The 14036-nt window shown below is 46.1% G+C and overlaps 1 protein-coding gene across 1 annotated transcript in view; it reads left to right on the top strand.

The window, feature by feature from the left end:
• Positions 1 to 14036, top strand: part of DRC1 (dynein regulatory complex subunit 1) — a 42379-nt gene that overhangs the window by 19831 nt on the left and 8512 nt on the right. The window contains exons 7-10 of the mRNA XM_042933487.1: positions 631 to 753; positions 8961 to 9100; positions 12270 to 12404; positions 12688 to 12920. Of these exons, the coding sequence (XP_042789421.1) occupies positions 631 to 753; positions 8961 to 9100; positions 12270 to 12404; positions 12688 to 12920 (631 nt within the window). The remainder of the gene's footprint in view (positions 1 to 630; positions 754 to 8960; positions 9101 to 12269; positions 12405 to 12687; positions 12921 to 14036) is intronic.

Below are 14036 nucleotides of genomic sequence, written 5' to 3'. Positions count from 1 at the left end.
TTTTCAACCTGGGCATCTACTCCAGTCATGGATATCTGTGGCCCAGCAAGATGTTTTAAGATGTTTAAAAGGGTGTGGGGTTATCACTTTACTTGGGAGGCACAAAGAACAAAGAAATAGCTTGACCCGGATCCAGTGGGTCCTTTTTGAGAAATACAAACGTCTGACCGCAGCGTCTGTGTCTGATTTCTATTTTTTAAAAAAATTTTAATGTTTGTTTATTTTTGAGAGAGAGAGAGGGGGGCGGGGAGGGGCAGAGAGAGACACACACCCACACTGTGAAACAGGCTGCAAGCTCCGAGCTATCAGCACAGAGTCCGACCTGGGGCTCAAATTCACAAATTGCAAGATCATGACCTGAGCCGAAGTCGGACACTTACCCGACTGAGCCACCCAGGCGCCCCCGTGTCTGATTTCTTAAGGAACATTCCTCTTGGAGTTTCTCAAGTAAGGAAGCTCCAGATTAAGTGAAACAATACAAAGTCTTGGGGGCACAGGAGCTTCTGAGGGCCGACCAGCTCTCTCTAGGGCCATGACACTTTGAGACCCTTCCCTGTGTCATGCTTGTCAGGCCCCCTGAGTCGGGGCAGGGACAGGGCTGACTTTTCCCTTGTCTTCCTGTGCCTTCAGCTGGAGTATCTTCTGAGCCGCATCAAGAAGGTAGAGGACTATGAGAAGCAGCTGAACAAGCAGCGGGTGTGGGACTGCGAAGAGTACAACACGATCAAGATCAAGTTGGAGCAGGACGTGCAGGTCTGACTTGTTGCTCGGCGTCTGGGTGGCAGAGCAGATGGAGCACCTGTGCGTTTTATCCTTGGTGATTGCCCCGCGTGTTCTAGAGTTAATCTGTTCAACAGATAGGTATTCGTTATCTGCTCTCTTTCAAGTGATGCTTTCTGAAGGAGCTCATGGGCAGAATGTATGTGGAGGAATTCTTTCCTTAATGAACCATGGAGAGCTGCCAGGAGGCAACACTGGCAACCGTGACCTGAGGAATCTCTGAGAGGATTGTGCATTTTAGCCGAGCAAAGGGAGGGTATCCCCAGGGCAAGTTTATCCCCAGTCACCATCTACTGAGCCACCATCTGCTTAAGGCACAGTATCTCCAGTCCTCAACTAACATGCAGGAGAGGAATCACAGTGTTCTATATGCCAGGAAATAGACTCAGGACAAGGCTGCTTACCTAGTAAATGGTGGGTCCTGGAATCAAACCCAGCTCTGTCTGGCTCAGTAACCGATAATGTTCCTAATATTCCAAACAGCCCCCGCCTGATGGGTGGACATCGCAGTAGGGCAGATTTCGACTTGCCATCAGAAAGAGCTTTCTAGGTGCATCTGGCTGGCTCAGTCAGTTAAACTTCCGACTTTGGCTCAGGTCATGATCTCACAGCTTGTGAGTTCGAGCCCCGCGTCAGGCTCTGTGCTGACAGCTCAGGAGCCTGGAGCCTGCTTCAGATTCTGTGTCTCCCTCTCTCTCTCTGCCCCTCCCCCACTTTCACTCTGTCTCTCTTTTTCAAAAATAAATAAATATTAAAAAAAATAAATAGTGAAAAAAAAGAGCTTTCTAATAGACCTATCCCCCATACAGAAAGGGTCATCCCACAAAACAAGGCTTCTTTTCTCTCATAAAGTATTTAAAGGCCACATGAATGTGTCTGTCTTCAATGCTGAGGAAGGATTCTTGTAGCTGGAAGGAGGTTAGATTTTCTGGTTTCTAAATTCTTTCTAAGCCTAGGATTCCGTGCTTCAAAGTTAGTTAAAAAAAAAGCTCATCTCTAATTACATTTAGGTGTGATGTAATTACCTCCTAATATTTAAGCACCGTCTATTCAGTTGAATTTCTGTCTTGACAAGTGTGTTAGACTAAAGCTTTTCCACATGGCCTTTGGTAGAATTTCCGGTCTTACTACTCTTGTGGCTTTATCTAACAGGGTTGAATCAACACCCCACCAGACTACAAATATTCTTACCAGCCTTGAGAATTTTCCTGGGCCTTTCTCATATCAATGTCATGAAAATGAGAGTCACTGACAAAGAACAGTGGAGGTCTGTGAGGGCAGCGCTGTTTATGTGGGCCGTATACATTACACGTTTAATAAAAATGGCTATTGTTCTGCTTTCTTAAGTTATTTTGGTTCTATGATAATTTATGTGACAACACTTCGTGTCCCTGGCCTCAAACAGTGAAATAATGGAAACTCATGTTCTTTTATTTGTTGCTTTGTTTTTCCTTTTGTGTTAAGAGCGTGTAACACAAGATCTACTGTCTTAGCAAATTTTTAAACGTACAATAACAGCATTGTTACTCATAGACTTTCTGTTGTACCGTTAGAGATCCCCAGAACTTATTCATCTACGAGACTTATTCATCTCGTCCCGTAACTGAAACTTTGTGCCCTTTGACCAACACCTCCCTGTTTCCTCACCCCCGGCCCCTGGCAGCCCCTGGTAGCAGAAATTCCACCCTATGCGTCTACGAGTCTGGCTGTTTTAGATCCCACGTACAAGTGAGACCATGCAGTATTGGTCTTTCTGTGTCTGGCTTATTTCACTTAGCGTAATGTCCTCCACATCCATCCATGTTGCAAATGGCAGAATTTCCTTTTTTTTCTTTTTAAGGCTGAATAATATTTCACTGTGTGCATATACCACATTTTCTTTTCCTGTTAGCCCCTCGATGGACATTTAGGTTCTTTCTTTATCTTGACTATTGTGAACGGTGTTGTAATGAACATGGCAGTGCAGATACCTCTTCAAGATCCAGATTTCAATTCCTTTGAATCTATAGCCAGAAGGGGGGTTACTGGATCAAATGGTAGTTCTATTTTTTTTTTTTATCTCTTGAGGAACTTGTATATTGTTTCCATAGGGGCTGCAACAGTTTACATTCCTACCAACAGCGCGCAGGGTTCTCTCCTCCGTATCCTTGCCAGCACTTGTCTCTGACAATAGCTATCCTAAGAGGTGTGAGGTGATATATCATTGTGGTTTTGATTTGCATTTCCCTTCCCATAAACTTATTGGTCATTCGTATGTCTTTTTTGGGAGAAATGTCTATTCAAGTCCTTTGCCTATTTTTTAAAAATTTTATTTATTTATTTATTTGGAGAGAGAGTGTGTGCATGTGAGTGGGGGATGGAGAGGAAGGGAGAGAGAGAGAGAGAGGGAGAGAGAGAGAGAGAGAGAGAGAGAATCCCAAGCAGGCTCCGCGCTGTCAGTACAGAGCACGATGAGGGGCTCAAACTCACGAATCATGAGATCATGACCTGAGCCGAAACCAGGAGTTGGATGCTCAACAAACTGAGCCACCCAGGCGCCCCACCTTTGCCTATTTTCTAATTGGTTAATTTATTATTATTATTATTTTTGCTACTGAGTTGTAGGAGTGCAACCTCATGTTGTTAATCTAATCTTCAAATGCTTGAACAAAGCCAAAAAATCCTGGAACGTGGGGAGATTTTGGGGGTGGGGAGTGAAGTAAGATTAGGGAGATGAGGGACAGAGAGGCAGAGTCTGGGGGACCAGATCTCCTGGCTCACCCTGTCTGGTTGGATGCCCCCCGTGGAGTGTGGGTGTGCAGGAGGCGGGCAGGTGGAGATAATCGGAGTGGGGAAGTGTGTGCAGTTCCTGTGCACAACAGTTCTTTCCTGTGTTAGAACGGAAGCCAGGAGTACACTGTACCCTCCTACCCTTTAACCAGGAACAGATAGTCAAATCGGGGGTCACCATATTGCAATATGTGGGATATTTTAGTATATCAAACTTTACCCTCGTGCCTCTTAGGTATACTTTCACTAGCCAGGAAAGTCAGATAGCAGCAATTTTTGTCAAGAAGATACAACTTGCAGCTCACGTGAGATTCACCCTTCCTAAGTCATTCGTGGCACTGGCTCCGTTCTAAAATACAGAAGTAAAAGCTTGCAAACCGCAAAAGTACGAAGGATCCAACACGCATAGATTTGGTTTGATGGGTAAAGTACAAGAAGTAAGAAAGAGAATGTATACTTCCCGAGCGCTTCCTGCCAGCAAGGTTGCATTATTAACAGAGAGAAGCCTATAGACATGATGCCCTCGAGAAGGATTTTAGCACACTGCGCCCCCCCCCCCCCCAAATTGGACTACTGGAAACACTTGGTTCTTGATGCAGGAAGCAAATGTTTTTATTTTAGATCCTATACGTGCTCTTAAGGTTGGAAAGTGGTTTAGTTCAACTTTAGGGACTGTTAACGTTAACTGTTACGTAAAGATCGTAATCTTTGTACATTATTCACAAAAACCAAACACAATGGGTCACCATCCGTCTTGGGAACATAAAGTACAACTTGGCAAAAATACCTTTGGGTAATTGAAGAATAAGTCCAGACGGCGAACACAATCAATTACAATTTTAAAGATATAAAACTATCTTCGGTGTGTGGCCACCAAGGACGGCTTCACGGTGAGACTCAAACCTGAGATAGTTAACGACAGAGTCCCTGGGAGCAAAATTATCTTGAGTGGAAGGTGTTGAAAACAAGTAGTGGGTGATGTAATTCATAGAACATCCTGCCGTGGTTGCTGTTCTGTGAGACTACAAGCCTGTTAGTTCTGAAAGTTCGTTGACTGCACTGCCAATCACTCCCAAGTGGCATCATGACTGTGGGGCCAGCAGAGGTCTTGGACCAGAGCTGGGGGGACAGAGGGGCTGATCTGTGATCCGGTCGAGATCTCATAGTGCATGTTGCATTGCTAGTCCTTTTAGGCACCGGTCTCCTGGGGACATAGTCTAGCGAAGAGCAGGAGTTGATGTGTTCCACAAGGGAAAGCTAATAAATATTTAACCACAGGCTCAGGCAGAGACATGCAAATTAACACAGTCAGGTGACAGGGCTTCTTTGTGTGTTGTTTTGCCTATAAGATCGGATCAGAAGTGAGTTCTTTCAGGCCACGACAGAAAAGACGTGGCCTGATTACTTCAGTTCAGAGTTTTGAACTCTGAACTGCGTTCGGCTACGTGAGGTACTGGTGGTAGTTCCATAAAACGAACAAAGAAAGTGAGCCGGTGCTTTTCTTTTTTGTCTTTCAAGATGTATTATGTAGGAAAACTACAGAGTCCATTTTCATGGTGTTATCTAACAATCTGCCTGCAAGTGTGGAATTTACACGAATGTTCACTTGATAGAGCTTGTATTTGTAACTCGCGTGCTCTCACTTTGCTATAAACACAAAAACTGTTCCATGGCCAGATCCCTTTGGGAAATGTGTGATAGTGACAGGGGCTTATTGCAAAGCTGCAAGAAAAAAAGAGGTCCCTGGACGTCACCAGAGGAAACACCAGGGTCTCTCTCACCCTGGGTCTCGGGGTCCCTGATGCGTCAGTCAAGACCGAACAGCCACTCATTGTCATTCTAAGTCAGAGCAGCTCTGGAGACCTTCCTTCTCTGTGGGTGTTCGTACCTTCCCAGGTTGTCTCCACCCAACAAGAAGCTTTTCTTATTTTATTTTATTTTATTTTTAAAAATTTTTTTCAATATATGAAATTTATCGTCAAATTGGTTTCCATACAACACCCAGTGCTCATCCCAAAAGGTGCCCTCCTCAATACCCATCACCCCCCCCCTCCCTCCCACCCCCCATCAGCCCTCAGTTTGTTCTCAGTTTTTAAGAGTCTCTTATGCTTTGGCTCTCTTCCACTCTAACCTCTCTTTTTTTTTTTCCTTCCCCTCCCCATGGGTTCCTGTTAAGTTTCTCAGGATCCACCTAAGAGTGAAAACATATGGTATCTGTCTTTCTCTGTATGGCTTATTTCACTTAGCATCACACTCTCCAGTTCCATCCACGTTGCTACAAAGGGCCATATTTCATTCTTTCTCATTGCCATGTAGTACTCCATTGTGTATATAAACCACAATTTCTTTATCCATTCATCAGTTGATGGACATTTAGGCTCTTTCCATAATTTGGCTATTGTTGAGAGTGCTGCTATAAACATTGGGGTACAAGTGCCCCTATGCACCAATAAGAAGCTTTTCTATTGGACTTTGTCCTGAGCCAACTCACAGGTCAGTGGCCTTCCCGGTGTTCAGGGCTGACCACATTTAAAGCAGTGGCACTGTTTTCATTTGGAGCACGGGGGGCATAAATCATTGCGAGTTTGCAGGAAGAGGTGCTGAGATTCCCTTTCCCTTGAACACACGTAGGCCCATCCCTAGAAGGGGACAAGGCCGAGGGTGATTCAGCCTGGGACCACCCAGGACAATCACACTTGAAATGAGGCAGTTTCTGTACTGTCGGCATATTCGCCACTTCGGGAAATTGTTCAAGTCCACGCCCTACCTGAGGGCTGAGGGCCTGTGCTTGGAGCTTCACGGCCGGCCCCTCACCGTGCTCCATGCCCACGGGGTGTGCGAAAGCGGGCGCTTGCACGCACGGCCAGTGGGAGTGGAAACTGTAGACCGCTTTTTGGAAAGCAATTTGTTGACAGCCTTTGACCTAGTAACTACCTCTGAGAATCTACCTTAAGAAAATAAACAAAATACCCCAAAAGTTTTAAGTAGAATTGGTCCCAGCATTATTTTTATAATATCAAGAATTATCAAAACAATGTAAATGTACAACAGTAGGGAAATGGTAAAATAGTATGGCATATGATAAACATTGCAAGTATTTTATATATGGTAAATTGTTATAGTATATAAAAATATTACGCACCATTAAAATAACATCGCCAAAACTAACATGGAAAATTCTTGTTATAATATTTTTTTTTATTTAAAAAAAAATTTTTTTTTTTAACGTTTATTTATTTTTGAGACAGAGAGAGACACAGCATGAACGGGGGGAGGGGCCAAGAGAGAGGGAGACACAGAATCGGAAGCTGGCTCCAGGCTCTGAGCCATCAGCCCAGAGCCCGACACGGGGCTCGAACTCGCGGACCGCAAGATCGTGACCTGAGCTGAAGTCGGACGCTTAACCGACTGAGCCACCCAGGCGCCCCTCTTGTTATAATATTAAGGGAGAAAAATAGCATATAAAATTGTAGCTATGGTTTCATCTCAGCTATGTAAAGAACACTGGAAAGAAACATGCCAATATGTTAACAGAAGATGCCTCTTTGAGATGGAATTTGGGTAATTTTTCTTCCCCTTCTGTGTCTTCTTCTTTCTCCTTTACTGTACTTTCCACATTTTCTACAACGAGCAAATATTACTTTCACAAGCAGGAAAACTTTTTATACAGAAAAGCGTATAATTAGAAGAAAGTAACTAAAAAGTTGACTAAGCCAGTATGGAAATTGAGAGATACAGTTAGTTATAATCCCGGCGACCTGTATGTTCATTGGCCACCTGTGATAGGTATCACAGGCTTCTGTTCTGAAAAGACATCCAAATGCCTGCCCCATAATGGAGATTCAGAACTCCCTGGGATAGGTAGATATTTGGATACTCTGGACTCATTCATTTACAACAGGGGATCAATATCAGTGCTTTTGTTCTCTGCATCACCTCCTAGCCAGTTACTTTCCTTGAGGATGACCCAGGGGTCTAGGGGGAGCTGCCTGGAACCACTCCTATGTGTTTTTTAAAACGTTATTTATTCAGAGAGGCAGAGAAGGCAAGCAGGGAAGGAGCAAAGAGAGAGGGAGAGAGAGAATCCCAAGCAGGCTCCGCGCTCAGTGCAAAGCCCGACATGGGGGTCCGTCTCACAACCGTGAGATCATGACCTGAGCCGAAATCACGAGTCAGATGCTTAACTGACTGAGCCACCCAGGCGCTCCAATCACTTCCTCTGTTGATTCCTTGGCAAGGCTCTGTAGCCCTGTGGAGGCAGATGAGGGAGAAGGAGGCTTGAAAGAGCGCCACATGTCACATGTCCCTGCTTTGCCAAGATCTGATTACGCTTAATTGCACCCTCTGTTCCTGCATTTCCACTCGGAGAGGCAGGAGCGAGCTTGCCTGGTTTTGCCCTGCCTCTAGCCTTGCCCTGCTCTCAGCAGTTTTTGTTTGTTTGGTTTTGTCTTTTTTTAACCAACTGTCAAAGTGATCTTTCTATACTGCCTGGACTCGTCACTGCCCTTTCCTGCTTGAGATCTTTCGTGGCCCTCCATGGTTCTCAGGATAAAGCTTTAAGTCCTCACTTGATAGGGCCCTGCTGCTCTGTCAGCCTCTTTTCTGACCGTTCCCAGCCTCGTACCTCACACCGTACCTTGCTCGTGATTTCCCCAAAGCACCTCACTCCCCTTGCCTCTCTGGAGTAAGTGTCCCTTCGAGTAGCCACCTGAGTCACTCCTGCTCGTTTTCTGGGTCTCGGTTAGACACGCTTATGCCAACTGTTCAGGGATGCCTGCCTGGCCTTCGAGGCCACAGAGAGTCGCATGCCTCCCTGCGCCTACCCCACCTCTTACTTCTTGTCCCCACCGCTTGTTAATATCCCCTAGCGAGGGCTAGACTGTGCCTTTTCCACCAGCGTTTCCTCAGCGGCACCTGGAAAAGTGTCGACATTTATCAGGCACTGAAATATTTGCTGAATGAATGAACATAGCTAACAGAAATCCAGAAAGAAGGAATGGTTGTGTCTGTCCTCCTTTAAAATGAACACCATTTGCTAAACACTGACGCTGCCAATGGAAGGTCAGAGTGGGACGTTGCAAGAGTCTGTGGCAATATTGTATGGTGTTTTCAGTGGGGCGCCGTGTATCTCCAGAGGGTCTGGTGCAGAGCAGCGGAGGGGGCCACACTTGAAGGGTCTGTCCCCTCTCTTAGGCTTTAGGGACATAGGCTTGAGCTCGTAGCCGAATGATGTATTTTTTTTCTGGCTGGCCTTTCATTTGCCTCTACTGACAGATTTTCTAAGAATTCAGGTAGAGACACCTGTGCCTCTGTGTCGTCTGACGTGACTCCAGAATCAAGTATCAGGGACCCCCGGGCACGGCAAATAATACCAGGGCCAGTCCATATTATTATTGTTTTTTAACCTTTAGATTCTTGAGCAACAGCTTCAGCAGATGAAAGCAACCTACCAGCTAAACCAAGAGAAGTTGGAGTACAACTTCCAAGTGCTGAAGAAGAGAGACGAAGAGAGTGTGGTGATCAAATCCCAGCAGAAGAGAAAGATCAGTCGGTGAGCTAGCCCGCAGACCATCGACCCTTCCATGCTGAAAACGGGGTTGGGGATGAAGCCTTCCCTTCCGGAGGAGCGGAAGCTGTTAATAACTTAGCTAATTCTTCATTAAAAGAGTTCTTTTTGCAAAAGGTAATACTTTCAGCGCCCCCCCCCCCGACCCTCCAGAAAGAATGTGCAGCAAAAAGTCTGTCTCTGATCCCCCATTTTGTGTGGTCCCTCTTTCCCACCTCTGTAATCGTTATTCATTTCTTTTGTTTCGTCCAGAATTCTTGAACCACATACCAGCACAAATCCTCTCACCAACCCCACCTCTGTTTTTAAGCCAAATGATAGCCTTCTGTACACGCCGTTTTATATCCCAACGGTGTTTCCATACCGGTTCGTAAAGAGTTTTCACGTTATTTCTTAGGTTGCCTAACCTCCACTTGCATATACTGTGACTTAATGTCCCCGTGGATGGACGTTTAGATTGCTTCTAATCCTTTGCTATCGCAAATAATACCGACGTAGGTACTCGTGTCGCTGTCTCACATTGCATACGAACAGAGCTGTCTGTAGAATACATTCTCAACTTGTTATTACAGAAGCGGTACATGTGCATTTTAGAGAGTTAGGAAGTACCCCAAGTGAAAGGAAGATAAAACATAAAAAACACCATATTCCTACCACCAGGGATTAAGTGTGTAGTGTGTATCTTTCCTTATCTCTCCTCTCCCTCGCCCTCTCTCGCCCTCTCTCCATCCATCTGTGATGGCCACACATCTGTACAGTCAGTGAGAAGGAGTTCCCTGGGAAGGATTCCAGAAGAACTGAAACAGGGAAGGGGGGAGGGATGCGAATTGGGAAAAAGGCGTTAAGCCTCTGGGGTTGGCGGTGCGAGAGCCAGGAATGAAGGTCTGAAGGCAAGGAAGCAGGAGGCAGGAAGAGCCTGCATCCTGGGAGAGGGGAGGTTGGTAGGACGGGAGGTGGGCCGAGGTACGTGAGGCAAACCTTGGTTTTGATCCGAAGGGCAGAAGGACGAGTGGCATCATCCCCACCCTCCCTTCCCTGGTTCTGTCCTCTGACTTTGAGCTGGAGTCTCCCTTATCAGCAGACCCTGCTGCTGCCCGGTCAGGCCTCATCCGATTGTTGTTGGTACCGAATCTCCGAATTTTTCTGCTTTGGCTTTTATGACTCTAAAATACCTACTCTTCTTTCTCAGCAGATTCCTAATTGGCTTCCTTTGGTGGTTCTGCGTTTTCTTGCCTGATAGGATATTCCAGAAAGCATCTCCCCCCTTTTGCTTTCTGGTTGTATCCCATCCACCCTCTACACTAGTCTCATGGCTTTGAGTAGGACTTCTTTCTCGATGACTCCAGCTCATCTCCCCAGTCCCGACCCCACCTCCTCGCTTTGTCTGGGACTTCCAGGAGACATTGCAGCTTGCACAGTTGCTGTCAAGGCCAGTGGACAAGTTTTGAAACCAAGTTTGCCTACCTTCCCGGCTTCCCCCTCCTCCACCCCTGCCCCCTCCATCTCTAGCTGCCAGCCAGTCACTAAGGACGGTGTGTGATGTTTTCTTGAGCTCCTTCCCCCTTGCGGCCACTTGTTCCTGTCTGTCCCCTGTCCTGCCCAGACCTGCAGCATGCACCTGGAGTTATGTTTTGGTTTTATTAGCTTCTGTGGTTAGATGACACATAGGCGCTCCTTTACCAGGTGACATTGGGAAAAAGACTTTGGGATGGCTACCTAAAAAGATTTTTTTTTACACCTATATGTGGATCGTCTCCTGGAATTCCGTAGTTAAGAAAATGAACTAGATATTGCTTTTTTAAAAAAATTTTTTTTAATGTTTATTTATTTTTGAGAGACAGAGCCCGAGCAGGGGAGGGGCAGGGAGAGAGGGAGACACAGAATTTGAAGAAGGCTCCAGGCTCTGAGCTGTCAGCACGGAGCCCGACATGGGGCTCGAACCCACAAACCTCAAGATCATGATGAGCCGAGGTCGGAGGCTCAACCAACTGAGCCACCCAGGTGCCCCTCCATACTGCTTTTTATCAGAGTCCAAGTTAAGTTGTTTTTGCATTTTATTAAGGATAAAAACACGAAGGATGGGTGTTTGTGTGTTTAGGGAGCTTATGATTCTTTCAGAATGGTGCTTAAGAGAGGAAACCTTATTTTTAGAATTTTTAAACTGAAAACACGTAGGCCTTCAGACTCTCTATGCCCGTGTAAATGGGACGCTGACATAAGACACCTGTGCACTGGTCTAAAGTCTGAAGTATGGTCCTGGGTCTAAAAGCCATGCCTGCCACGCATATTTCATGAGGCGAGTCTCCACGCACAGAGCTCCCAGAGCAGTGAGATGTGGACCCGTGGCATGCCCGGACTCCCAGTGCCCTTGACCAGGCTATCACTGTCTCTCTCCGTGCTGGAACCTTCGACCACTCCCCTTGCCTCCAGGCCGGGGTAAGTTCCCTGCCTCGCCTCTGGGCTCCCCTGGCACCCTGTGTAAACCACCCCCACGGTGCTTTCACTCCACCATGACGAGTGTTTGTTTTTCTTTGTTTCTGGCTGAACTGATAGTGCCTTTTGTCCAAACATATGCCTTGTATTCATCTTTTGGATTCAAACAGATCCTTGGCGTGCAAGAGACCTTTCAAGTGAATGAATGAATGAATGAATGAATGAATGAGTTATTGGGCTTGTGACCTGTGTCAGCTTTTTGAGGATGGAGAACTCATATATCATAGACTTGTGCCGTGAGGTTTTAATTTTTTCCCTTTCTAGTTTTCTTGTTTTAGAAGTGAAAGGAACATCCAAATCATGGCAGTGAAATAGTTGAGATACGCTTCTTAAATACTGTGAGGTTGAGGATGTGGACACACTCCCAGATGGCGTGTTGTGAAGGATTCAGTCACACTCCTGAGCAGGAGACTGCCCCTCAGTGGGTCTGGGCTTCTGGACTGTTCTAAATGAGTTTAGTTCTGGACAATCCCCTCACCTCCTGCTGCCTTCCTTTCTTTGATCGCAATCAGGGCAGCTGGGTTTTGGAACAAATGGGAGGATCTTCGGCGCTTGCGCTAACCTGACCCTGGGTTCTGTAGACCCGTGTGAAGCAGCTGAGGGGAACGTACGTCACGGCTTCTGTTCAGCTACAGATGAACTTCTCTCCCCTTCCTCCCAGCCTGCATGATATACTTAACAACCTGAGATCAAAATACACCAAGCAGATCAGACAGTTTCAGGAGGAGAACCAGTCACTAACCTCCGACTACATACGGCTTGTGACGCAGTTCAAGGAGCTACAGAAAGCCATGAGGTATCTTGGGGACCTGGCTCCCACGGCACGTGCCCTAGAACAGAGGTGGGCCCAGGCACTAAGAGTCTTAGCGGGCCGTCTTCTCCGCCCCCTGTACTGGCTTGTCACCCGCCTTCTCTCGAGACTTGTGGGGATGGCCTCCAGGCTATCATGGGTGAGGCCCGGCGGCCCGGGGCCCGGGTTGCACCCCGGCACTGCCCCAGCTCTCGCCCCACTGCTAACAGAGGGCACCCTGGCCAGGCCCCGGGGTCCGCTGGCCATGCTGAGCAACTCTCCTTCACAGGCATTTTGCTCTTCTTGATGACAAGCGGTTTCGAGAGATTTGGCTGATGAATGAAGAAGAGGCAAAGGATCTGATAAGCAAAGCCTTTGATGTGGACAGGATCATCCACACCCAGCATCTGGGGCTCCCCTGGACCGCACCTGATTTCTGGTTCCTGAGGAATGTGGGACCTATATCTCAGCAGCAGCAGAGGTCTGCTACACAGATATTAGAAGAAGTGCTGATTCAAACAGGTATCTGGAATGGAGTCCTGGAGCTGGGGGGCCCGTAAAACTGTAGGGTCAACACGTTCATCTCACAGACAAGCCAACTGAAGGCCAGAGAAGGGGGAGAAGAGGTCTCGTAGCTGGGAGGTTCAGAGTCTCTAATTTAACCTATAGCTTTACCCTCTTCCCTCCATTATAGTCTGGTAGTTCTATCTAGAAGCTTGATCAGATTCAGGGTCAGTGTAGTTTTGCTAAGTACACTGTGGCATGCTTCCATTGGGATAAACTAACATCAGGGTGTCTCTTTGCGAGGCTAGCAACCATTGGGAGTCCTTGTCTAAGATCCATTAATGGCCTTAGGGGTTGCAAAACGGTGACACTCTAAATTCTATCAGATGTCTTCATTTATTAGCTGGAATACTTCTGAAAAGAGACTCTTGTCCTCATCAGCTATTTGCTACCCCGAGGTACAGTTCATACAGGAAAAGCAGAATAGATGCTTGTCCTTTCTCTATTTAGTAGCTTTCAGAATAAATGGGTTGGGTCTCTAGCATCTTCTAAGAGTGACCAATGGCATTTTCTAAAGCGAGTATCATTACGAACAGATTGGATTTAAACACATCTGATGTGTTTTGGTTTATTGCACTTAGTTTCCCTTACTGGTGCCCAAATTGTCCCATTTTCGGCCCGTGGGAGTCTCCTCCTGTTGGCTTATGGGTCCCTCTGGCACACCCAGGTGCCCCACAGATGGCTGTCTCTTGAAGTCACTTCGAATAGTTTCTATTTGGTTAGGTCACCATCTGAATACATATTTAGGTCCTTTTGTTTTGTTTTACTTTTGATAATTAAGGATTGCTTTTTACAACTTAATTTTGTTTTATAGTTATGTAGAATGCTGACATGTTTCCAAAGTCAAATGTACAGAACAAGGTATACTCAAAGAAGTTTTATCCTCTCTCTTCTATTTTATCCCTCTCCTATAGGTAGTTATCTAAATATGTATGGTTTCTCTTTCCATTGCTTTTTTAAAACAAATATGTATATGTATGTATGTATATTTGTTTATATTTATGTAGACCCACTTAAAAAAATTCTTTTTAACGTTTATTTATTTTTGAGAGACAGAGTGTGAGTGGGGGAGGG

This window comes from Panthera leo, chromosome A3 (assembly GCF_018350215.1).
Source record: "Panthera leo isolate Ple1 chromosome A3, P.leo_Ple1_pat1.1, whole genome shotgun sequence".
NCBI classification, from domain to species: Eukaryota; Metazoa; Chordata; class Mammalia; order Carnivora; family Felidae; genus Panthera; species Panthera leo.
Note: the sequence above shows the minus strand (reverse complement) of the source record. Positions and strands in the feature narration are given on the sequence as shown.